We start from the raw sequence: 27577 nt of genomic DNA, 5'->3' as shown, positions 1-27577 counted from the left end.
TCAGCCACCCTGCAAGAGCCAGGGACAGGTGGGGGGGAGAGCAGCTCTGGGCCAACAGACTGACCTCCCAAACCTCCCCAGGCTCAGCATGCTACATTCCCAGGTAGATGTGTGCCCAGCAGCAATAAACTCTGGTGCAAATTGTGCCAGAGTTTATTGCTCCACATTAATAGGCATGTGATGAGGCTCTCAGCGCTAACTTGATAGGCAGCCCTGTACAACTACTTTGCATAGGGGTGAATAGATGCAGAATGGGCAAAGCAGTTCAGAATCAGGCCCCATTGCCCAAATTCTGCCTTTTGTTCATTTTGACATAAGCCTAATGCTGTAATTCACTCCATTTTCTGTGAGGTAAGCCACAGTCGTGTGACTTAGAGTAATAATTGTAAAGCCAAAACTGGCTCTGCCTAGATAACAACCAGATTGTTTGACAGATAATGCCTGTCCTATCAGCCATGGTCTGAAACTTGTTGAAGGTCATAGTTGTTGATCAAAGCATGATCCCAAATGTGATACTGTTCTCAACCAGGTAATATGAAGGGGAAAAAACAGACACAAGGTTCTTACTGATGTGACCCCATATCTATCTTTTTTTTTTTTTTCAATGAAGAGATCTATTTTATGAATATAATCTCCAGGATTATAAAGCAAGATGATTTCAAGGAAATACTAAATTCCTGTCATCCCAGATTAGGTTCTATAAGGGAAAGGGATGGTTCATTTCTTTCTGTAGTTTGCATTCATACCTATTTTAAATCTGGTCCTTTCAACCATTCATAGATCTACTCTATGTTAGGAAAACTTTAATTAAGGAAGACTTTAATGGTTTGGAAGGTCAGCTATAGTATCTGGGCATCCAAAGATCAAAAGCAAGGAATGCTCCTTGTGCTTCTGTTCCTCTGCTAATGCATCCCCTTTGTGTTTCAAGAGCTGGGATGCTAATGCTCAGTGAGTCCTCTGGGACAGTGTAGCAACTTACTACCACCACTCACTTTGCTAAGAAAGGTCATGGGAAGGGAGTTGGTGGAGCTAAGTTCTTGGAGACTGTTTAAAAGACAGTAGCAAAATGCCTGGTAGCACCAAAGCTTTCTGCTTAATGATGTTTGGATGTTTCTGAATTGTATCTACCCTGAAGTTTCCTACTTCAGTTGGCCTTTGGACAGAGTTATTTCCACTCCACCCCACTCCTGTTTTTGGAGGATGGATGGTAATAATACTTCCTTTGTTTTCAGATATTCCCTTTGCTCTCTCTTACAATAAGGTTGACCAAAGTCTAAAGCAATCTGGTTCAATTTCTTGCCTTGACTTCCCAGCAACTCCACCAAAGTCATAGACATGCAAGTGCCTATATGTTATTAGTTTGCTAAGGAAAGTAGCATATTGCAAGTCTAAGACAGTTTCCTCTAAAGATCTTCCCCAGATTGACCCATCTTCCAGTTGGGAAGAGCTGTCATGGCTTCTTCCTGAGCCAGTCTCTTGGTTGGACAATTGAAAGAGTCAAAGGAAAACAAGAGTTATCTGTTGATGAACCTTTGCACTGCTTCCAGATTGCACTGACCATCCACATTCTGCTTCTATGGTTCTGCATAGACTTACATCACACAATTACATTTTATTTGTACAGGTGCTGTTTGCTTTGAACCAAACCTTGCTGCAGCATGAAAGTCTACGGGCAGGCAGCTTGCAAGCTCCATACACCACCGAAGATCTCATCAAGCATTATAACTGTGGAGACCTGAATGCTGTCATATTCAACCATGACACTTCTCAGGTAAGTCCATCTCACAGCAGCCAGACTATGAGTTCTCAGTAATTAAAACAATGATAATACTCTGTAATGCAAACCCCTGATTATTCTAGGGCAGATATAGCTGGATGAAACTTAAACCAGCGTAAATTGGTAAAACCAGTGCTCTAGAGTTCCAAGCAAAATCCTCAGTCTAAAAAAGCCCTGTACTGTAAGGTGTTTGAAACCCAAGCCCTGCTTCATATCTACATTTCTGAAAGAGCTCCACTCCCAGGAATGTAGCAAAGCAAATATAACCATTCTCAGATGTTAAAAATCTGGATCTAGTTCCATATTTTTCTCCCAAACCTGTCTCTGTTTCTAGCAGATAAAGTGTCTCAGTAGTGCTCAAGAGAGGACCTTTCACCATGGGCTACTGGTGCCACTTTACCTGGGGGGGCACGTGCCCCCCCCCACAGTGCCCAATCAGCAATTGGGGGGGGGATTCCCCTGCAACCAATCTTGGGGTGCTCCCAGAAGTATACTTCATCTGGCATACCTACTCCTTGGCTGGCACTCGCAGGAGGGGCACCAGCACTCCCCTCTGCACCAGCTCTCAAGGGGTACACCAGCTCTCTGAGGGGGTGCATGTGCAGTCCTGTGCACCCCATCACATCACCACTGGCCTTTCACTCTCATCAAATAATTACACGTCAGGCCTATTACGCTTATAGCTTACAGACATGATGCGATAGAGAAGGAGCGTTACAGGTTGGAACCTGAGGCAGAGAGCATTCATGTGACTTGGTAGGGGGAGGTTGTCGCATGAAGTTTGTGAAGGACCAAAAAATAGAGCCCTCATCTCACAAACCCCACTCCCCACCCCTTCACCTTTCCTCTCCTCCTCATCTCTCTCTCCATTCCTCCTATTCCTGTTGGTTTCCATGTGTCTCTCATTTGCCTAATGAGAGAATGGGATTTACCCTTGTTTCTTTGTGCACATTGGCTTCAAGGGGCTGACTGCAAAGCTCTGCTAGGAATGTGCCCAAACAAAAGCTAATTACAAGCGCTTGTGGGGTCTTTGAACATAACTTCCTTCATTAGAAGAAAAGACTTTGTAATATTTGAGTTTATATTTGAAAAGGAAGCCATCCTTATGTAAATAGGCTACAAGGTAAATAACTTCTCAGCTACGTTGTAATCCAATAATGTTATGTGTGTCTCATGCAGCCCATTAGTCTCTGTTTATCTTAATTATCCATTGCTAATAAAGATTTTCAGTGTAGATGAAACCTGTGTTCCAGGCCAGCAGAGAGCTCATGGCAAACTTTGAGAGACTCCTGTGTTATATGCAAATGATAATTTTCTTCTCCCTGGTTTTATATGTCAATGCTAATTTCATTCTCCCTTTTAACTATGTAGAAGCAGGATTTATAGGCTTTGTCTGTGCTTGCCTCTTTTTGAGACAAACAGACACAGACTCCAATATCAGTGTGTAGCCACACCATGGCTGGGACTTACCTAAATCTAGCAGATAGCTGCCAGGCCCCTCTTACACCTTGGTAACACATATCTAACTTAACATGACAATACAATTCCATCAAAATTGCAGCCATCTTTCCAGCAACCATCTATAATATCAAAATCAGAGATCACTGTGCGGCTTCAAGCGAGGACTTCAATGGGAAGCATACACTAAGGAACAGCTCTTTTGTCTTTTTGTCTATCAGAGACATTTTAATCTTGTCCGAGCTTGATTCTGTGATTTTGACTCATAGAAACATAGGACTGGAGGATTATGTCCGTCTAAACCATCCCAGTGAGTACCGAATCAATCACTGTCCATGGAAAGACATATATGTGTGTATGTGTATGTATATATGTACATTATATACATATACATACATTATATACATATACATGTCTGTGTGGGTATGTACATATGTGTATATAAGTATATATATGTGTGTGTGTATGTATATGTATGTGTGTATACACACACACATGTGTGTGTGTATGTGTGCATACATACACATGTGTGTACACATACATATATATACACACACATACATGTATACCCAGGTAATCAGCATTGCACTAAAATAAATGAGTAATAAACAAATGATGATAAACGGGACCAGCTCAGAGTAAAATTACCCAGGAAAGAATCAGGGCTAAAACTCCACTGGTATAAATTTATTCCTGTTTAGATTTTATCTTCTTCCCTTCACCCTGGAGCAGCTGAAAGGTGATGGAAGACAGTTTATGACTTGCTCTTCTATGACCTACCATGCAAGATACCCCAGATAATTGCATATCTAGATGCAAATTAAACTGGACCATTGTTTTAGTGCCATTGTTCCTTCATGAAACCTCTCGTACAGGGAAGTGCTATTCTGCATAGATATATGGGGCAGACCCAGTCACTAACACAACTGATCCAAGAAGTTATTCTCTCACCTATCAGTAATCGAAGAGCTTTTCTTCACAGAGACCTGTGTATTAGTAGGCTTCAAAAAAAAGTTGTCCAGACAACAGCATTCCTCTATTGAAATGGTCTTCAGAACATAAGTGCTGGACCTAAGAGTTGGGGAACCAAAGATTTGGGGTAATAATAATGAATATTCTGCACATAAAACAACCTGAAAGACTAGATGTGCTGCCATATTCACTATTTGCATACCCATTTATGATACATAACCTTTGCAGATGGGAGCACTGGAATTTCGAGAAGCTCAAAGATAAATTGGTCAAAGGAAATATTCCAAGTGGATCAAGACTATAACCCAGGCGCCTTGGTGCCCTATCACATCTTTTAATCACTACACAACAATATAATCTCCCCAGGAACATATCTGTAGTCCCTGAGCCAATTTATAGCCATTCACACTGATTACGGTGACTCGCGGGAACTTTGTGTCAACAAATCACATATGTCTGGAGCAGACTTGCGTTTCAGACTCATGAACGATGGAGTGTTTTTAAAAACTCGTATGTCTGCAAATTCTGGGATCAAATACTGCGTTTAAAAAACATGCCATTAGCATCAAGGGAAGCAAAAAAGATTCCAACCAACCAACAGCACTAGCTAGGATCTCACAGAGTGCACTGTTATAACAGATTAGAGCGCTTACAAGCCATAGAAAATGAAAATACCACACCATTGGTTTTCAATATTGACAGTGGCAAAATTCCTGCTGTCTTAATTGGGAGCAGAAATGGGTGCAGTATTTCTCCCTTGCATGTTTTTTAAACTGGTTTTGGGTTTCAGCTCTTTCAGAAATGACAAAAAGATGCACTTCCCAGGGCTTTTTTAGTCAGTCTCCCAAGCTTTGGTAGCTCCCAAAGTTTGTGTTATAGCTGAGTGCCTACCTCTGTCATAAAAAGACTCTGTGGTTTGGCTAAAGATTTAGATTAGCCTTTAGGAATGATTATGCATATAACGTATCCCCCTGGTTTTCTTGGCTTCAGAGCATATGCATCTAAGCACATTGTTTTATGATGATCTGATAACAGATTGCTTCCATGAAATCAATAGAGTCAGCCAATGTATATGAGCTGTGGATTTAACTCCTAAATGGCCATCAGGATATTAAATGCTCTAGGAAACTTGCATAGGGGTGCTAGAAGCTGGGTGCGTCTACACGTGCATTAACGTGTTGCCTAGAAAGCCTCAAGTTCTCCGGTGCACCATCAACAGATACAGCCTTCTCCTTGGAAATGCTGGATTCTTGGATTTGACATGACATGAGACCATGACAATAGTACACGGAGGTTTGTCAACTTGTTTGTCTCTGTAACCATCAGAGTTGGAGGGCAGAATGTGGTTTAGAGTAGATTTGAAGTATGCAGTCAAAGCAATACAGCCAGTTTAGGAATGATTATGCATATAACATATCCCCCTGATTTTCTTGGCTTCAGAGCATATGAACCTAAGCACATTATGCCCTCTAATAGAGGATATTGGAGGGTACCATAGTCTGGGGGCGGGTTTGGCTGGGCTGCATATGAAAACATCTCCTAGAATATCTTCCATTTCTCTGTCACATCCTACTAAGTGCTATGAGCCCCTTGCATTCCAGATGCTATATTAATTTAACAGAAAGATTATTTTAAAAATCCCTTAAAAAAGACATTTAAAATAAACCAAACCACTCCCACCATTATAGTTCTGCAACATTCCTCCCTTTTGAAGTCTGGGCACCATTTTTCCAAGTTCGTAAATCTTCATTTAAACTTAATAAAACTTAAAGGGATCAAATTCTTCCAGTTAAACTATGGCACAGGAATGGAGTCGGAAATGTATCTCTTATTCCTACACGCTTGTACAACTGCACGATTCTCCTGTGACTCTTTCAACTGAAAGATTTATGCTGGAGTTTCTGGGCAAACTGTCAAAATGATACTGAAATGAAAATGTCATAAAAGGAAAGAAGGTCCAGGGATGTTTTACTCTAGACTTTTCTGAAAGGAAAATGTTCCCTTCCTACTTCATGGAGGAGTCATGTAGAAGTAAAGAGGCACAGCCCTGGTAGATTAGACCGGCGTCCCACCTGGTCCTTTATCCTGTGTTGCAAAGGCCCAGGATCAGCTGTTCACCTCCCTTTGAGGATCTGGACCTGTGCATGCCAGACACTTAACTAGGGAAATGCCTGAAATCATCCAGTGTAATGTTAAAAAATGATCTATCCCTAGAGGACATTTCTTTTTAATCCCAGGCACATAAGAAATTGCTGTATGGCCCCAAGCCTAGTAGGGGTGGGACTTACTGCTTATATCCTTTGCTCCAAATCTGATATACTTGTGGATGTTATCGCTGCTCATTTAAACGTTCGAAGCCTTTTCTTGAATACTGATAAGTGCTGTCTTGCACAGTGAGCTCTATGAGTGATTAATGCTTTGGGTTGAAAAAAGGGGGAGTTGCTTTGTCAGTCTGAAATTATTGATACTCAGTTATCATTGAATTCTGTTTTTATTACTATTAAGAGAGAGGTTATAGGAGTGTCCAATTTATCTTCATCACAACTTTTATTACTTTTACATATTTCCATCCTGTTCTTTCCTTTTTTTCCTTCTATCCTGCCTGCATCCCCAGTTAATCCGGAACCAACTCAAATGTGTGTTCCCCAAATTTCCAGCCTTTCCCAGGGATCATCCTCTTTGGTCTCCTGCCCCTCCTCTTCTCTTTTCTTAACCATCGCTCATGTCCTCCCTATGGATTTCAGTGCAGATCTGGCACGCTTCACAGTTGCACCGTGCATTTTGGAGCCAATTTTGGTTGAATTAGATCCCAGCAACTATTTATTTTATAAAGTGCCTGTGATAGTTTATTACATTAATAATGCAATGATAGTAACTCATATTTAAATCCAGCAGCATTCATTAGATAGACTTTTACAGTCTGTGAGTCTAATCTATGAGCCCAATAAGAGTCACCATTGAGTTTCGTAGGCTCTGGATCAGACTCGCTGGGCCCTGCCACTGACTGTGTGGATAAAATGGGAGAAGTCCATCTTCCTTTTCCAGTGGTTGGGTATAATTACAGATGTTGCCTCCCCCTGGCTGCAGTGACCACACCACTTTAGAGCATCCATATATGTTCTGATCCTCCAAGGACATGTGAGGCCTTAGCCTTATCCTACAGACACAGAAATAGCTTGTTGCACTCCAGTACTATGCAGTACTTCACCATGCTGTACCCAAAAGTTTCACTCTTGTTGAGTGCTGAGGCCCCGCGTTACCTTTGACGCAGAGCAGTGCTTCTCAGACATGACTGAGACCTTCATAAAGCATGCTAGAACAATTTATTCAGACCACAGATGCAGTGGCCTTTAGGGAAGATCACAGCAGAAGAGCCAGCCACTTGGTTCAACCAGGGCAGGTAAAACCAGGAACGTGTAGTGACCAGAAGGGGGAATTAGCTAGGCAGCCTGTAACCACCCTTGCTGTAATTTGGCCAGGATACTGGAATAAACAGCTGCCGATGGTCTTGCCTTCATTTCTCCTCTGAACAATGACCTCCAGCAGTGCCCAGGATGGAGTATTGCACTGCTTCCACTTTCTTTCTTTGCAAAATAATTCTCATTTTGAAGTTTATTTTATTTCCTATTATACAACGTTGTAATTTTTTTGGTACAAAACCCAGTTCTTTCAGTAAATTAGAACAAATATTTAAAAAAGAATTGAAATTAAAATGAGGCACTGATTTTATGTTGATTTACCCCAAAGGGATCCCCCCACCCTTAATTCTGTTTCATGAGACATTTCAGATTCAATGGTTTTGTTCCAATTTGGAAGGAAACTGACTTGGAAATCTGATATATTTCTGTGACACAGACATACCACGCTCCACAAAGTTTTGATCACTGCTCATAGCAAATTTAGATGTCAGCTCTTCACTCCATCATCCCTCTTACAATCTGCCAACCTGTCCAGTGCACCCCAATGGTCATTTTGCTTTGGCATTAGATTATAAAACAAACATTCAAAGGGATTTTTTTTAGAACAAGCAGAGAATAAAACTCCACTCAACTAAATTAAAATCAGATTTTAACACAGATTTTTGTTTCCGGTGACCTGAGAGGTTGATTCTGCTGTCATTAAAGTCAATAGCAAAGATCCCAATGGACTTCAGTTGGGCATTATGGCAACCTCTTCTCATTGGTTTGAACTATTGAGAAATACCAGAGTTTGGCTGGTTTGGGGTGACTGGGTGATGTTAGTGGCAGTGTCCTATCATCCTGTGCTAACCCAGGGAAGGACAACCTGGCATTTGTCAAATGTAAAAAGAGAAATAATTATCTCATCTGACCTCCTTTATCACACAAATTGCGAAACATGAGCTTGATGCTCTAATGCTGACAATGGGACCAAGATAGAAGAAGACACTCTGTCCAGTCTTATCCTGTTCCTCTTCTCTAGTAGAAACAACCAGTTATAAACTATTTATATAGCAGTTTTATCAGTGGATCTCAACAGTATTAAAAGTAGAGGTGAAAACCATCGAAGATGAGGAAACTGAGGTATAGACAGGGCCTGGACAGAAAGGGCCTGAAAATGGTATTTTTTTTACTGTTGTCTGATTATTATTATCATTATCCCCGGAGGGGGGGAGGATATTAAAAGTTCACCTGGGGCTGCCAGGAGTCTAGGTATGGTGCTGGATACAGAACTGGGATATGGCTTGCTCAAAGTCCACTAGCAGGTTCATGACAGTCAGGAATAGTTCCTAGGCTTCCCCACCCGCTGTCCAGTGTGGCAACCATCTTCCATCGATTTTTTTTTTCCAGCTTGGCCCAGCAAATTGTATGGCTTATGATGAGTCAATATTTTGGCAGCCTACTTCTGGTGCTTCTGATAATGTGAAATTCAAGATGTATAAATTCATATCACTTCAAAGTCATTAGCTCCCCCACCCCCCAAAAGAAAAGCTTTTGTGCCTTGTCATACAATATGTTTGCAGTCTATAAATCATCAGACTGTGTTACATATCCTTTTAAATATGTTATCAGAGCATTCTTCACTTAAACCTGTCCTTTAAGATTTAAGGGTCCTGATAATTGTAATTATGTTATTAATTTCCCTACATTATAGTGCTGGGTAAATCCAACAGGATATCTGGCTTGCTTCCAAATCTAGTCAATGAAAAGTATCTGTGGAATGCTTCAGCTACAATAAATACAAAACACACAACTGAAACCATTAGGTAGAGTGTTGAATGATAAGCCACCCCCTGATTTGTCCAAGGAATGGAGTTTTATCAAGGGTAAAAGAAAATAAATCTGTACACCAAATGCATAGTTATTGAAACGAGACCCTCTGGAAACATCTTATCACCTTCAGACATAACGCAGTGCACACAAGCTGCCATAGCATCTTGACTTTACAAAGGAAGTCATTAGTTTTTGCAATACAGCTTAGTTCAGAACAGTCCCAGTGACTCAACACAAGAAATTCTGATTCAAGTACGAGACAAGGAGTCAGCAATGCAGCCTTTGCGTGGCATGTGTTTCTACCAAAGCCAGAAGAACTCACCAAAATAAGCCTGTTGGCCCTAAATGTGAACATGTTTATTCAGAGCAACACTTGGTCTTGGAAGTCAATAGAAGAACCTACCTACCCTCTTCTTGCAATTAAGGGAAGGACATTTCTAGGCCAATATTATCTCCCTTGCACTTGTAAGCATCCACCCTTTGTGGTAGGATTATACTTTTCTACTCTACTTTTACCTGTATCTAAACTCTGGATCCTCAAAACCTTAAGCTCCTCCAAAATACCAGACCTGAGTTATCTACAACTTTGACTCGGGTCATGTGTGTAGTTCTGGAAACCTTGCTGGAAAACTGCACTCATTCATCATGAAAAAAGTCAACAAAGTCAAAACAAACTATATCACACAACTTCAAAGGAGTTTCATTGTAGCCCTGAATTTTTTTAATGGAAGCTTTCTGTTTCCAAAATTTCAATTTCAGATAATTTTCTTAAGTTTTGTGGTTCCATTCTGGCCTTATTTCTTTCTTATACATTTTACGTAGAAAGAGTTCACCAAATTATAGGAAAGTAGAGCTGGAAGGGACCTCATGAGGCCATCTAGATCATGCCCTGGCTCTTGAAAATTTTCAGGGATGGAGATTGCACAATTTCTCTAGGTAGCCTGTTTCACAGGACTGTGTGAGGCTTGGACAGAGCTTTGGATCCTGAGAAGCTTTGGACACTTTGATGTGACACAGGTTAAGGTGCAGCAGGGTGAAAGCTGCAGGGATGGTGGCCCCTGCTGCAGCCACGATGCCTGCCAGGGAGATCGGTCAAGGAGATCAGTACAGGGGGGTTGAGCTGCTGACAGGCAAAACTCATGCCATGGGTGTTTGTGGGAATGACTGTCTCTGTCTTGGGGCATGGGAGACACTACTGCAGGCCTGGCTGCTAAGCTACTGTGTTAGCAGTTACCAATCAATCGTGATTCACTCAGGGACCAGCTCAGTACACAGTACCTAGCTAATGTAGCCAGTTAATTGCCATCAATTAACATGAACAGAAGTAGAGACTAAGGAAAGTAAATAATCGATACAGACAATCAACCGCCCCAAGACAGACACAGTCAGTTGCACAAGCACCCATATCACGAGTTTTGCCCATCAGCAGCTAGGGGTACAGGGCCCCAGAACCGCCCTGCACCGATCTCCTCAACAGTTGTCAGGATTCATGGCTGCAGCAGAGGCCACCATCCCTGCAGCTTGGCAGACTTCATGCTCTCAGGAGATTCTACCACCCCTGCAAGTTTCATCCAAATCAGATAAAAAACAACAAAGTCATAGATATTTTATTGATTCCCCATTATACCCTACGGCCGGATCTCCGAGGCAGCTCTGAAGCTTCGGAGCTGCTTTGGCCGCATCAAAGCATAAACCCAGTCTGGAGCTCTGGATTGGATCACTGCCATCCAAAATGGCCAGATCCAAAGCCGGATCAGATCGCTGCCCACTTGCACAGCCCTGCTGTTTCAATGCATGACCACCCTCCTAGGCAGAAAGTTCTCCCTAATCTCCAACTTCAGTTTCCTCTGCTCCAGCTGGAGGAGAGCGAGCCGAACAAATGCTTCGGTCAAAAGGTTTCTCAAACCACCCCGCCCCCCCCACCAAAAAAAAAAAAATCACTTGCAGAAAAGACGGTTGTTTTACGAAAAATCCAAATATAATGTTGGAGAAATATCGATCAGCTTCATTGTACAAATGATAAAAGGGGACAGGATAATGGGGAATGCAACCTAGTGGAGACAGTAGCATGCAGCTCTCTGTAGATTGTTGTACTTATGTTGTGAAGCATTTGAGCTGTTTCCTATTTTTAAGGAACTCGGTTTATGAAGTTTTCTTTGGAATGACTTATTTAATCCTGCTAGTTCAAAGGAAACAGGAAGGATTTGTTAGTCTTTTAACAATATATAGTGGCTTAAGTCTATGAGATGCTGTTTCTCTTTTGTGTGAGATCCAGAGGACATTTTTGTCACCTCATTATAAGAAAAAAAAATATTTGACTGCCTGCTCTGACTTGGCAGGATCAGAATTCAAGCATTATACAAGAAAGAGCAGGCTGCCACATGCCTTTTGGTACAATTTTTCATGGTCTGCCACTGTTACCATGTGTCTGCTTGGATTACCGAGGAGTGAATATGAAAGGTCAGATCATCTCTCTTTCTGTCTGCTCTATTCTGTGCTGATATATCCTGCCTGATCTATGCTTGGAGCCCAGAAGTCAGATACCAGAATGGCTCATACCCGGTGCAACGGTATTGTCCTGTGTGTAAAGAAATTGTTTCCAAGTGTCATTGCTCCGGGTTCTTACCTATACTGGGTGACTCTGCTGACTTTCATTAAGTGACTGTGGGTTTTTATGCATGGATGTAGAGCAGAATTAGGCTCTTTTTAAAAAAAATCTTGGATCCCAGAGAAAAGGGAGAACTCTCAGTCTTTTTCATTCCTCCATTTTCCATCCTGAGAATCCTGCCCTAAAAGACAATTTTATGCAACTTCCAAGAGGCTTCAAGTGGTCTGGGGCAAATGTCTGCATATCTGCTAGGTTCACTCTAGTTGGGCTGACCTAATACCTTGTCTTCATTAGAAAAGTTCATGGCACCAGGTCTACTATACAAAAGCAGAAGAGTCTCTTGCTTCCAATCCTGTCTCATGCCAGTTCCGATTCAAGATGGCTATCACTCTCCAAGTTCGTATTATGCTGCTTGCTCTGTTGTGTGGAATTTCACAGATATTTTCAATGGTCTCAGTTGGATCGCACATTTGTTTTTGCTGTAAAATCCTGCTGCAAATTTTACATTCAAGTGCAGCTGTGAACATTGTACAAAGCAGAGATGTGGAACAGCAAACCATCATTTCCTACTTGAGCCTGGAGAGCACCTGCTCGCAAAGACCTGTTCTTCCCTGGACTGTCCTAACTGACCAGCTGTTCACCCAGATGGTAGCAAAGGGTAAAACAAAAAATGTCTTTGGAAGAAAGAAAGAAAGAAATGGTTAAATAGTCAAACAAAATAACTTCCTGGCCTCAGGTCCCTTCCTTTGATCAGGATCCTCACTCAGGTATCTTGGCATCTCAGTGGCCATGGTTTTAGCAGAAATGTTCTGTCAAAGGAAACAAAGGGCTTGGAAAAGAAATAGAAAAAGAAAAAGTTGAGCTTTTCCATATGTTTGCATGTATGCAGCCCATGCAGGTTTTCATTAAACAAAAAAACCTGTATCTTTTTGGATTTTGGAAGAGATATTATTAAGCATTAAAGGCTACCCTCAAAACTAAGCCCGACTTTTATTCTGCTTATACCGGAGGTTTGCCATCCTTATTCAATTAATACAGAGATCTTAATAATCTGGTCCTAAGTATACGCAGCATACTTGGGTGAAGCATGCAGAAAGGGACTGCGCTCATCGTTCCAACAATGTTTTGTTAAGACTTCTTTAATCAAAACAGTCATTCGGATAGAGGGGCTGGCTGCATACTTTGGCATTGCTACCAATGGTGGGGTCGGGGGAAGAGGGGGGCGCAATGTTGCTTTCTTTTTCTTTAAGTGCTCGGAAAGTGACTATTTAACTGGTGTGGAAAAATAAATAGAAAACATACACGGGGGTCACGACTTCTCTGGGATTTGTTGAAAGTCTTTTAGAGGGAATAAACATATCACCCTCAAGGTGTTCATGAGCTACACAGCCCACGGTTTTAGCTCTGCTTTTCTTAGGTTTGCATGCACAGGATCAGTGAGTGGTGGAAGGAGGGGAAGAGTAGGACTCTAGTTCAGGTACTTTGGAGCAGGTTGCTGCCTTGGGGCTTTCCAGACAGGCTTTTGCTCCTTCCCTGAGCATCTCTCAACTAGCCTCAGTAGTATACAGCCTTTAAACCTGCTGGCCTTTGCTCTCTGGGGTGCCTCCCAGCCTGCCCCAGGCATATACAGTCTTTCATCACACAAACTAAGCAAATAAAAACCCTATTGCGTTGGACCCTGGGATGGGTCTGCTGTGGCCTCAGCCTTCCTTCCTCAGGCTTGTCCTCCGCATAGCTCAGAGGTCTCCTGCCTCTGGTGCATCTCCTCCACCTCTCCCACTGATTCTGCCTCTTGGGGTTTTGGTTTCCCAATAAGCCATGTCTTCATTAACCTCCCCCACAGCTGCATCCCTTCAGTTTAACTAGCTGCCTTCCCCTATGTGGACAGGCTACCATGTTACCTACCTCCCCACTCAAGAATGAAGTCAGAGCCTCATTCTTCCACACTTAATGTCCCCACTTCACAGGAGAAGTGCATTCACATGTGTAGTCCCAGATCAATGGCAGATCCCGAGTGCGTAGGGCTGTAAAGCCAGGTGCCAACACATGAGCCTGGAGTTGGTATCCCGCATTGCCTTCAACCAGGTTAGAGGTGCATGATCTGTCACCAGTGTGAAGGGGGCTCCTAGGAGGTAATAACAGAGGGCGTTGAATAAGAATGCCTCCCCATGAAGTGGGAAGTCATTGACTGAACATTTCTGCTCTCAGGATAGGAGTTTTTGGCTCATATACAGGATACGGTGTTCATCATCCTCAAAGTTGTGTGAAGGAACAGCTCCAAGACCTCTTTGAGGAATCAGTCTGTATGATGGCCTGGTGTTCAAAATCTGGGCTATGCAATATGGGTGCCAAAAATATCCTTTTAATTTCTCCAAATGCCTCCATGCATACCAAGGACCACTCTACCACCCAGGGTGCCGTGTTGTGTAGTTTGTCAGTCAGAGGGGCAGTTATGGAGGAGGAGCATGGAATAAATAGATTTCATTGACATTAGGGCTGAAAGGGACCTCATGAGATCATTGGGTCCAGCCCCCTGCCCAAGGGGCAGGAAGTCAGGGGGGGTCAGATAATCATCCAAATTCTTCTTGAACGCATCCAGAGTAGGTGCTTGCATCACTTCTTGGGCGAGTCTATTCCAGACTCTGGAGACTCAGACAGTAAAGAAGTTTTTCCTTACGTCCAGTTTAAAATGATCTTCCAATGGATAGAAACCTTTGGACCATGTCTTCTCTTGGGGTGCCATGGTGAACAGAAGTTTTCTCAGATCCTGATGCACACCCCTGATATACTTACAGGCTGCCACCAAGTCCCCCCCAGGCCTCCTTTTTTTCAAGCTAAAGTGTCCCATGCCTCTCAGTATCTCTTCATAAGTCCTACTCTCTTGCCCTCTGATCATGCTTGTGGCTCTCCTCTGGACTCTCTCAAGCTTCTCCACATCCTTTTGAAAGTGTGGACCTCAGAATTGGATGCAGTACTCCAGCTGCGGCCTCACTAAGGCCGAGTATAGTGGAAGCATAACATCTTGCGACTTGCTTGAGATGCATCAGTAGATGCAAGCCAGAGGTATTTTTTGCTTTGCCAGCTGCAGCATTGCATTGGTGACCCATGTTCATCTTGTGGTCAATCATGACCCGCAAGTCTCTTTTGGTCATTGTGTTAGTGAGTATAGCACTGCTGAGCCTATAGGTAGGATGTGGGCTCTTTCTCCTTGATTTCTGTATGTTAAAAGTTATCAGGTTTTAAATCACTGATAATTAGCTAGTCCAAGAAAGGGTTTCAGCTACTTATTTTGTCTTGGGCATAAGGGTTTTTATTAAGGCTCTCACCTTCTCAATAAGGGCCTGGATCTCCCCATGACTCACAGTGTTGCAAAAATACTTTGTGTCCATACAACTGAGCCTGCATTTTGTTCAGTTTGCCCTAAGACCTGCATCTTGAAGTGATTGTAGTACCCCCCGACTTGTTTCAGATATTCCCCCCAGGTCTGGGGAAGTTCTTGAATTGCAAATATGGGAGCAACATATCCCACTTTTGAGGTTCCACCCACACAAACTTTTTTAGCAACCCCTTTCAATTCTGATTAAACTGTGCCACTTGCCCATCTGTCTATGGGTGGTAGAGTGAGGTTCAGAATCAGTGGATTTGCAGGAGGGACCACACCTCCTGTACCAGCCATGACATGAATACAGTGCCTTGGTCTGTGAATATTTCCTGTGGCAGCCCCACCTGGGAGAATAGCTTCAGCCATTCAGTTGCCACTGTCCTAGCTGCTCTAGTGGGCTAATCTGATATTTTTTATATCTGGGACATGGGGCCACCAGCTGCCAATCTACCTCTTAATTGCTTTGTAGTACCTTGGGCAGAAAAACCGGGTGAGTGTCGTCTTCTGGGTTTTTTCTACTGCCAAGTAGCCCACCTACAGTACATTGTGTGCTAATTTTAGAACTTGATTTTGGTTCAACTTGGGCACCAAAACTAAGTTTTACAGGTTTCTGGTTGTTAATGACCCTCACTAGGACCTTGTCATGTAGCTCAAAATGGGGCCTGGGATACTGACTTATTCAGGGCTATTGCAACAATGCTTGAAGTGCTTCCTGAAGGACTAGTTAGAACAAGGAAGTTTTGGTTGGGAGTGAGTGCAATTATAGGTAGAGGAGATGTTATTTTCACTCACGTTTCTCAAACTTAAAATGTAGCTTTCTGGCTGAACAATGTGTGGGGACTTTTCTGTGTACTGCTGTGCACTTTGAGAGACAACTGGAACAACATCTATGAAGCAGGATCATAAATATGTTTAGTGTTTTTAGGTTTGGGATCAACTTAGGTACCAGACCAGATGTTCTTGTTACGCTATAGCCCCTATAAACCACTCCAGCAGCAGAAGTAGCTTCTATCTCAGAAGACCCCAGAGCCGGTATATGTTATGTTGTGGGTTCAGTTCACTGAGGCAGGAGCCAATTTTACAAAGAGGTGTCTTTATTAAATGTCTAGTTGGAAGCCAATATCACGTGTCAGTCCTAGGGCCAGTTTTGTTCAATATTTTCATCAGTGATGTGGAAGATGACATAGAGTCTACCCATCAGCACGTTTGCAGATGACACCAAGCTACTGGGAGCAGTAGATAACACTGGAGGGCAGGGCTAGGATTCAGAGAGACCTCGACACATTGGAGGATTGGTCCAAAAGAAATCTCAAGAGGTTCAACAAGGACAAGTGCGAAGTCCTGCACTTAGGACAAAACAATCCCATGGATCGGGACAGGCTGGGGGCTGACTAGCTGGGCAGTAGCTATGCAGAAAAGGACCTGGGGGTGACAGGGGACAATAAGCTGAATGTGGGCCAGCAGTGCGCCCTTGTTGCCAAGAAGGCGAACAGCATCCTGTGCTGCACGGGTAGGAGCATTGCCAGCAGATCAAGGGCAGTGATTATTCCCCTCTATTCCACACTTGTGAGGCCACATCTGGAGTCCTGTGTCCAGTTTGGGGTCTACAGAAAGCATGTGCACAAATTGGAGAGTTTCCAGAAGAAGGCAACAAAAAGGTTCTGGGGCTGGGGCACATGACTTATGAGGAAAGTCTGAGGGAACTGAGCTGATTTAGTCTGCAGAAGAGAAGACTGAGGGGGATTTAATAGCAGCCTTCAAGTACTTGCAGTGTGTTTCCAAAGAAGATGAAACTGGCCTGTTCTCAGTGGTGGCAGCTGACAGAACAAGGAGCAATGGGCTCATGTCACATCAAGGGAAGTTTAGCTTAGGTATTAAGAAAAAAAATTCTCACTAGGAGAGTAGTAAAGCACTAGAACAGGTTACCCAGAGAGAGTGTGAAATCTCCATCCTTGGAGACTTTTAAGACCCAGGTGGACAAAGCCCTGGCTGGGATGATCTAGTTGGGGCTAGTCCTGCTTGGAGCAGATGTGACCTCCTGAGGTCCCACCCAACCCTCGTTTTCTATGACTCTGTGATTCATCGTAACAGGATACAAACAGCCATTAGTCTCTCTCTCCATCTCTGGCTCTGCCTCTATATTAAAGATATACAATCCTCACAGTATGCATCTGGCCATGCCCTCTTCTGCATCTAATAAATTGTGGGAATGATCCCACCTTCTCCCTTCTCCTGCTCAGCCTCTTTTCTACCACAGATTCACCACTGTCTTGCACCTTATAGGACACAAACAGTAATTATCAGGCTGGATCAGATTGGAGGCCTAATCAGTCTAATATCCTGTCCCTGGGAATAGCATGTGCTCCAGAGATAAGAATCCTATATCAGACAGATGTAGGATAATTTCTTCCCAACATAAGATCTTAACATGGTTGAGAGAAAGTAGATTTTATCCTGCTTCAGATGCCATGGTAAGGGGGACAGGAAAGGTGATCGGGTCGCCTGTTTTTCTCCTTGATCTGGGCATAACTTGAAAACAGATAGCCTCCCAACAGGGCACCATGCTGACAGGATGCCTGCCACAAGGCAAGCTATCCTGTGGAAAGTTACCTCCGAACACAGAAACCACCTCTTTGGGACCAACTCAAGATTTTGTTCTCTCTCTCAACAAAATTGCTTTTGCCACAGGGAGATGAATGGGGTTGATAAGCTCATTTCTCTGAAAAATCGTAAAAGCTTACTTCACATGCATACCTTCTAATATTTCTTTGTCTTTTTTGATCTTAAAAATCGCTCGTAAATTGAGGATTTCTGTAGCTGGCAGACAGTTGTTAAGATTAACAACATGGCACCCTAGACGGCATACCTCTCTGCATAGCTCCTTTGAGCTTCTTTATAACGTCCTTTCTCTCACTTTTGTGTAATGATCTGGGAGTTGATGTGTTTGGAAGGAGCCAGTTTTGACCCCACCAGATTAATCAGCAGAAGGTGATTAATCTTGGCTCCTTTCTTGGCTAGCGAGGAACCCTTTAGAAGAAAACTCATGACTCCTGGAGCTTGAAACAGTTGAGTCAGCAGGGGCAGCACCAGCATTCATCCCTTCAGCAACCACAAACCAACGTCAGCTTTATCCTTATTCTGGCCACACCCACCGTCCATTTGGCATGCACTACTGGAATGCTTTAGGTTGCAGCCTAATGTAACTGTGGATTATTCTGCCAGATGTTATAGCAGCCCATAAATCAGAGGCAAACAGGTGTCTTCCAAGTAGTATATTTTGTAGCATTGCAATAAAAATTAATGCCTTGTCAGTGCTGGTTATCAGTAAACTACCTGCCCTTTTAAAGCCATGATAAGAGAGGCTCAAATATTTGCCTCTTACCAAAAAATAAAAAATACTGGTGTAAACTTAGAATAACTCAATTGCTCAAAAGAGTTAACCAACTCTTCAAGACTCTGCCTATGGTCTTTATAATCCTGTCAAGCCAGTCCTGTCAACTTGTGTGATTTTATCATTTTCTCATTATGTGTGTGTGTGCATGGTAGTGTACTAGTATATATACACACACACACATACATACATACGTGTGTATGTATATTCATACATCTGTGTGTATATATATATAGATGGATGAATGTTCATATACACTTTTATACATTTTACACATGCACACATTCAGAAACATACCATATATACACATATGCACATGCATACGTAATCACATACCCATATACATAAAATCAGTGAATGCAGCATTGTCCAACTTCAAGCTCCAGTTGAGTGCCTCATAGGCTGCACCAGTGGGGACTGCATGCCTTCAGGCCACATCAGGCCCCCCAGGCTGCATGCCGTGAGGATGCCCCCCACCTCCCTGCTGCATCACATGAGAGACCCCCACCACCTCACTGTGTACCTGCCCTCCCCTCCGCATTGTAACCCATACCTGTGTGGGTGGCCCTTTCTACTGCCGCACTCTGCTCCTAGAAGCCCCAGGGTCACCCTCAGCTCTCCTAGCCATGCCACACTTCACTGTCCTGCTTTCTGGGGCAGGGGCAGGCAGGGAAAGCCATAGAGAGGACAGGGAGCCCAAGTGCTCCAGCTACCATTACTGTGAGAGCAATGTGGGGAGTGGCAGCTGGGTATCCAGAACATCCCTGCATTAAAGCAGGGGTACTTAAACCCCAGCCTATCACCCAGATCCAGCTCCTGACACCATTTCTTCCAGCCTGTGTAGCTCCCCATAGATCCTCTGGGGAGCTCCATGGGCCATGGCCATGAGTGCTAGATTGGGTATGCAGGATGTTGTAGGGCCCAGTGTTTGGCATGTGGGGGCCAGACAGGGACACAGCAGGACCCTGGAGCCCAATTCTGGCTGGGCAGTGGTACAGCAGGGCTGCAGAGCCTGGTGGAGGTGGCATGGTCCCCTGGACCTCATGTACCACCCATCAGCAATTTTGCAGATGACACCAAGCTGCAGGGAGTAGTAGATACACTGGAGGGTAGGGTTAGGATTCAGAGAGACCTAGACCAACAATGTTGATGCGTGAGGACAGTGTGGAGCCTGATTCAGCCTGTGGACTGCTCATGCAGCATTTATTGATAACATACCATCATCTTACCCTCAAAACTGAATCATAGAAAAGCTGGGAGAAGGAGGAAAAGTAATCACCTGTTGTATTTAGTGTTTTTCAGGCACCTGAGTAGGGTGCAATAAAATTACATGGGGTGTATAAGTCCATTTATGCACCTTGTAACAGGGGGCCTACCAGGGCCGATCACCACATGGCCCACCCACTTGTTTCTGGGCCAACCGCCCACCTTCTCGCCCACCACGCCTTGATCTTAGTTGATTAATAAAGTTCTTAATTAAGTAGGAGGCTGCCCATTTTCTGCCCTGATGCCAAGGGGCACTATCTGCTGCTCCATTCCTCCCCTACACCACAGCCCAAGCCTCACAGATGGCATCTAGGTGTTCTCATTATCACCGGCCCCACACTGGGCCCCAGAATCCTTCTGACTGAAGCCCAACCTAGAGTCCTCTCATCAGGCGGCTTCATCTGCCTTCATACAAGCTATGTAGCTCCCTGAAGCCATTTTTCGCTCTCGGGTGTGGTCCCCCCCGGGACCTTTGGCTACCAACCCTGGCCCACCTGCAGACTAGTCAGAACCCCTGGCCCTCAGCTCTCAGGCATCCCTCCTGGTGGGCCCCTGGCCCTTTTGACCAGTCTGGTCCTGGCCCCAGCATGGGCCATTTGAGGGTACTCTCTCAATCAGGTCAGAGTCTCTAACCCCTCACTCCTTCCAGGTCCACCCTCTGGGCCCTCCACATAAAGGGGTTACCCACCCAGTGGTGGGGCTAGGGGTTAAGGTGCCCCAACCCGCCTTTCACCGGGGTGATCACTGGATTGGCATTTCCTCTCACCACTGAGAGCCCCAGCAGGCCACCCATTCTCGGAAGGATGCAGTTTTAGGTCATGCCCAGGACCAGGAGCCTCCTACCATCCCCTACAGCTCCTCCCTTACCTTTGGATGAAACTCAGCAGCCCTCTGGCCAGGCAATGTTGTTACCTGACCCATTGTAGCTAAGCTGGCCTGTTTATATGGGCAGCCCTGAACCTAAAATGGCTTCCCTCATTAGGCACCTGGTGGCTACCAGCTCCAGGGCCTTAAAGTGACAGGAACACACGGTGTCCTTCCACACACCTAATAGTTGGAATAGAAGCTGGCCCCATATATACACACCAAGAGAAGATCTTGCAAAAGACTCCCAAACAAGGTCCATAAAAGAGACCTCAACCTTTATTTTTATTTTAACCATTGTGATTTTTAAGCTCATCACCATCATTTGGGGCACCTGGATCATGAGTCCCATGATTGGCAGTGCAATGGTCAGCTGTGAAGTCATTCTGTTAATGGAAGCAGTATAGTCTGGTCAAGGCATTGGACCGGGACTCAAAAGATCGGTGCAGTTGTTGAGACCCAGCTAGTGTGATTTGCTAAACTATGTCATTCTTAAGGCTTGCATGCAATGCTGGAAGCCACAAGACTTGTTGTTCAGGCCCAAATCCTTGGCATCATCTTTGACAAAGGACCTCTTTCTAGGTACTTGCATCCCAGCAATGATAAAACATAGCCATTTTTTTCTGTCTAACATTTGTCTTCGGGTAGAGAACTACCATTTATATTCATTTTACAGAAGGATGATTGACGTACAGAGGAACTATGACCAAAATCTTAGATATTAGGCTCCTAACTCCCATTGGAATCAATGATTTCCCATTAATTCCAAGGGGAGTTAGCCCCATACCTTTAAGGATGTGAACTTAGGTGAGATTCCTGCTAGACTGAGGGGGCATTTAATAATTGCCTTCAACTGTCTGAAGGGTGATTCTAAAAAGGATGGAGCTGGACTGTTCTCAGTGGGGGCAGATCACAAAACAAGGAGCAATGGGCTCAAGTTGCAGCAAGTGAAGTTGAGATTGGATACTAGGAAAACCTTTCTCACTAGGAGGGTAGTAAAGCACTGGAATAGGTTATCCAGAGAGGTTGTGGACTCTCCATCACTGGAGGTGTTTAAGACCTGGCTAGACAAAGCCTTGTCTGGGATGATGTAGTTGGAGCTGTCTGCTTGGAGCAGGGGTTGGACTAGATGTGACCTCCTGAGATCCCTCCCAACCCTCATTGTCTCTGATTCTATGATTTACCCACAATCCCACAGACTGTTTATAGCAGACTAGGAAATTGAACCACTTACTGGCTAGTGCCAATACTTTATCTTTCCCTTCCCTAAAGTTTCCACTGACCTCAGTGATAAAGGATTATGGGCTGAGGCCATCAGTATTGCAAACTCTTAACTATGTACCCAACTTGAGTTACACGTCAACTCTACAGGGGCACCCACATGTTATGGGTAAGTACCGCAGAATCAAGAATTAATTTATCTTCTGTCCTTCCATCTCCTCCCTTCATCCACAAGTCTTAAACAAAGCCTTTCAAGATTATTAATGTGATATGTAGGTTAAAGGCCAAGCATCTTAGGAGACCAAGTATTTTCTTATAGACAATTTCCAAGGGATGTTCTTACTCTAAGTGAAAAAGTATAGATTGGCTTGAGAAAGGTAAAAAGAATGGAGGCCATTACTAGAACTGAGCAACTTTAGACTTTTATTTCTTGTAGCAAATTCTGACTCTTCAACATTTGCTTCTGAGAAAATGAAAAGTTAAATTAGAATGAAAATGTGAATTTTCTAATTTGTTATGGGCCAGAAATTCAGGGGAAAAAATTGAGAAATGTCAAAATATGTGATGTCAGAATTTTAATCAACCTAAAACATTCCAAGTCTGCCATCCTTGGAGGTTAGACACGGCTAGACAAAACTTTGCCTTGGATGATCTAGTTGGGGATGGCTCTGCTTTGAGCAGAAGGTTGGACTAGATGTGACCTCCTCAGGTCCCTTCCAGCCCTCCTTTTCTATGATTCAATGATTCTAAGACCAGTCATGATCCTTCCTGGAGACTCCAGAGGCACCTTTGCTTGTTTATTTTTTTATTTATTGACTCCAGATTTTCTTACACATGAGGATTGTCGGGTTTAACAGCAGTGGACCAAGCAGCATGTGGAAAAAGGGAGTCAGCTTTTCCTCCCTTTTCAGCAGGCAAGGCTTTGCTAATTTTAAATCAAGCACCAGGTTTCATAATCTTTTTCCATGCTTCTCCAAAGAATAAGAGGAAGGGCCACATTTAAGAGTCATCACTGGAAACACAACCCAATCTCCTTAAGCACGTTGTAAATTATTATATTTTTAATGACCACTACACTTAACATGACTGCCCCATCGCTTCAGAAAGACAGGGGCTGTGGGAGCGGAGAAGATAAATGACCGAAGTATGTATGGCTGTTCACAGTAGTGCAACCACACTCCGAGCCTCCACGTCTGCTCCATTAATCATCTACACTTCTCCCTATATCTCCGTTCCTTTCTACAGTTTGTGACATACACCATGCCTGGCTCTAAGGAGGCAGCTGTTCCCATTGATTTATGGAGGCTTTTCCCTCCTTAACCACCAGACAGGGATCAGGAACTCAAGAAACAGTCGCATGCAATTAGCGAGCTGTTAACCACAGGCGGGATTTAATTTTTTTTAAACTGTTACTATAAAGCATGGCCTCAAGAATTCACCAAAATGGGCTGTGTGCCCCCTACTAAGTGGCCCTGCATTTCCATCACTCCCTCTCCCTCTTGTTTCTTGAATTCTTTTTGTTACAGTTCAGGATAAATATATATTTATCTTATCTACATTATATTTATCTTCTAAAAATATAAATACAAGATAATCTTATACATAACATTTCCATCTGTGATGCATACATGTCTAACATGCTGCCAAAGTATGTACAACATCCCTCTCCATATCCCTCCAGTGGTGGATCAACTAAAAGATAATAGTTTACTACTGCTGCTAAGTGATAGAGTTGTTTTTATAGTTTTAAACTGTAGTGGCTGCTGCTGATGGTCATGGGTTCAAACCCAGGATGATTTTAGAAGCAGGGGATGGAAGTCCTGGATTCAAATTCTGATGCTGATCTCCAGAAGCAGGACTCAGATGTTCAGGGAGCAAATCACCATCCATCATTTGGGATGTGTTATTACTGCAGGACCCGTGTAACTAGACAATGGGAAACCTCTGCAAATAATTCAGTCCCCTATGAAACCATTTGACTCAGGATGTGCAGGAGAATGCTGCAAAGCTCAAGACCAGCAGGGTAGTAGAGCAATGAACATGCAGGCTACAATCACACTGTTTTTTTCTGGCAAGAACTGTCAATCATTTCTGAAGGGGAGCTATTATCAAGAAGGGTTTCCCATTACAATTTTTTATTTCTCTATTATATTGCCACCTTATTTTTTTCTTCTAGAGGCATCCTAGTAGAGACATTTAATTAGGATGATCTTGGGAAACAAAAGAATTATCAACCCAAAACACCTCTACCCTTTGTCTTGTTCTTGTTATATATGAGTTGGATATGTGCCAACAGTATGACAAGCTATGTAAGTGCAGAAGTGGTAATAGTCCTGCCCCCTCCCCTCCATCCCCCACACTGGAGGAAACTTTAGTTACTTTGCACCCCAGACCACAGGATTTATTAGTAAGGAATTGTACTAGAAGTTCAGGGATGTAGGCTCAATGGAGAAATTGGTCTGTGCCTTTGATATATCAATTAACCTCGAGGAACGAAACCAAAGTATTTAGCTCTATTTGGTTTCCCATCTGTAAAACTGAGGTAATGATACTTCCATACCTCCTAGGGGGACTATAACTCTTAGTCCATTAATATTTGAAATGCACTCATACATTGTAAGTACCTGGATAAGTATGAAGGGGCATGGTGATTATAGCTGGTGAGGAATTTTCCATCATAATTATTTTCCAATGGAAAAGTAATTTCCATCAAATAGAAAATTTCTGCATGAAAATCTTGATTGTATAAAAAAAGAAACACCATAAGAAAATTAAAGTGTACTGTTGGTTTGAAGTCTTTTTAATCAGCGTGTGTTTAATCAGCGTGTGCGCCCAAAAGGTGCACAAAAACAGCCATCTCCTGGCATGCCGTAGTCCCCAATAGGAGAAAAATATCTACATTATGCCACAGGAAGAAGGTCAGAGACACAAGGGCAGCCCCAATCATCATCCTTATCATCATAATTATTAGTTAGGTGCTGCCAATACACTGAATACAGTATAAGGTACACCATGGAGAGGGGCTTTTTTCTGAAGACTCAGTGAAGAAGTCGAACCACGCTAGGCAACCCAGACAAGGCAATAAGTCAGAAAAATAACAGTTAGTCCCTAAGGAGGGATGTCAGTGTAGGCAGCAGGGTGGTTCAGTAAATCAAGATGGGAAGACATTCTTTCTTTTCATCATTACTTCTGTTTTTGCGTTGTCCCAGTGAGACAATGTCGGTCATGCCTACATTACCACGACTATGTCTATATTGCAACATACTGATGTTTCCAGGAACCTAAAATCCTATGTTCATGAGATGTGGAATAACAAACACTGAAGTTATTGGCAATCAATTAAAATAATCTCAAACATATCCCTGTGTATTTGGTTCATTTGATATCTGAAAAAACTGGCTAAATTTCCAGCGCGATCTGGATTAATTGTGAGATTCTTGGTGATTCCAGCTTTGGGCTTGGCCAGAAATACTGAGCAAAAGGTGTTCCTTTCTAGTAATTTTCTCTTTTTTGTTTGTTTTTTTATGGTCCTAGTCAGAAGTTTTCTTTTAATTAGGTCTTTGAGTATCCAGACCATTTCTAGTGTTCAAACACTCCTCTGTTCAAGGTTATCTAGATTTATCAAACACCAGCCATAGTACAATGGACAAACCTTTTGGTTTTTACTTATGTCAGAAGTGATTTAGACTGAGAATGGATTGTAGGAGTTACTCTGTTATAAATTAGCCAATAAACTGTATTTAACAAATATATAGTTTAATGAGCATAAGATTTTCAGAAACTGACCTAAAAGTGATACATAAAATCAATCTTATGTAGGAATAAAGTAAAGGTTGACTTGATCTTTCAGCCAAAATGCTAAGCAAACTTGGAACAAGTCCAAGTCACTAAATTTCTATTGGTTTCCTGGCCTCCTCTTTACTTTTCTATTTCACATTCTTCTCTCTACCTCCCCCTTCAGTTCCAGACCAATAAAAGTGCCAGAATCACAAGAAAAATGAGTTCTTGCAGAATTTAGTACAATCTTCCAAGATTTGTTCCTTGTTGTCTACAGAGCCATGAAGGTTGTGTAGGTTAGGTAATCTTCAGTTAAGCTTATAGTGTTTTGGGTGCTGGGCTAAACCCAATGGAAAAAACCAAAACTTTTAAGGTTCTTCTACAGACCACTTGTTTTAATAAAGGCTTTTCTTTAATGCACATTTTGGCACTGACTTTCATTATTGCTTTCTGTTGCAGCTCCCTAATTTCATCAACACAACCCTTCCGCCCCATGAACAGGTGACAGCCCAGGAGATAGACAGCTACTTCAGACAGGAGCTCATCTACAAGAGAAATGAGAGGATGGGGAAAAGAGTGATGGCCCTTTTAAAGGAGAACATGGACAAGAGCTTCTTCTTTGCTTTTGGAGCAGGTATGGACTACAATACCCATTGTTGTTAACTTATTCAGACACGGTAATTGAAACCAATGGAGTTCAAAAGAGGGCAGAATTCGGCCTTCAGTTTGGAAAATGTCCTTGTGGAAATTTATTTTTAGGCAGACTTTACTTGCTCTCTTAACTCTTTCTGGACCTGGCTCTGAGGTTCCTCCTCTGAAGTAGGGTTAATTGATTTTGATGAAAACATCAGGCTATTTGCACGTACACCATTTATTTCAACAGCCAGCATACCCTCATTTTATTTTCCTCTTGTAAAGCTATTGGTGTCTAACATGCCTACCATGCAGTCAGAAGTGTGACTGCAGCTAGTGGAGATACAGCATGCCAACTTTGAACAAGCTAACTTGCTAAAGTTATTTCTTAAGATTGCTGCAGTGTATGCCACTAATACTTTATTCTTATAACATCCTGGAAATAAGGTAGAAGAAAGGTAAATAACATTTTTTTATAGCCTGATTCAGCAAAGTTGTTATTCCTAGGCCTAACTTTTAGTAAGTGCTCATGTCTAATGGATTTCAAGGCAGCTATCATTGCCGTGTTGAGGAATGATACTTTACTCGTACTCTTTGTTTTCTTTCTTTTAACTCCATGGCAGACTTTTTCTTTTAATCCCATGATTAATTTTGGAAATATTGATTTTTTGTTGTTGTTTCGTTTTTTATAAACAAAATTTTTAAAAAATATTCGACTTGTACATGTTGGACTATTTTGCTTTAGTTTGCAGAACTAAATAGAGCGTACCATTTTAAGTCATTTCACCACTCAACTTCACCTGCCCAAGGTGCTGAGGATCCTCATGGGAGTTATCAAAACAGTATCTTTTATCCTCAATCTTTCATCCTGACTCAAGAAGTCTATGGGCCAACGAGAGGCAAAGCACTGCTCGACCTGGTACTGGCTATGGGGGACGACCTAATCGGCAACCTAGTGATCAATGGGAAGCTGGGTGACAGCGACCATGAGCTGATC

The 27577-nt window shown here is 43.0% G+C and overlaps 1 protein-coding gene across 1 annotated transcript in view; it reads left to right on the top strand.

The window, feature by feature from the left end:
• TRABD2B (TraB domain containing 2B) overlaps positions 1–27577 on the top strand; it is a 406241-nt gene that overhangs the window by 220962 nt on the left and 157702 nt on the right. The window contains exons 3-4 of the mRNA XM_019530624.1: positions 1625–1771; positions 26407–26581. Coding sequence (XP_019386169.1) covers positions 1625–1771; positions 26407–26581 — 322 coding nt within the window. The remainder of the gene's footprint in view (positions 1–1624; positions 1772–26406; positions 26582–27577) is intronic.

Source organism: Crocodylus porosus, unplaced genomic scaffold (genome assembly GCF_001723895.1).
Source record: "Crocodylus porosus isolate Cpor-Errol unplaced genomic scaffold, CroPor_comp1, whole genome shotgun sequence".
Lineage (NCBI taxonomy): Eukaryota > Metazoa > Chordata > Crocodylia > Crocodylidae > Crocodylus > Crocodylus porosus.
The sequence above is the reverse complement of the archived record's forward strand: the minus strand, read 5'-3'. Positions and strand labels throughout refer to the sequence as shown.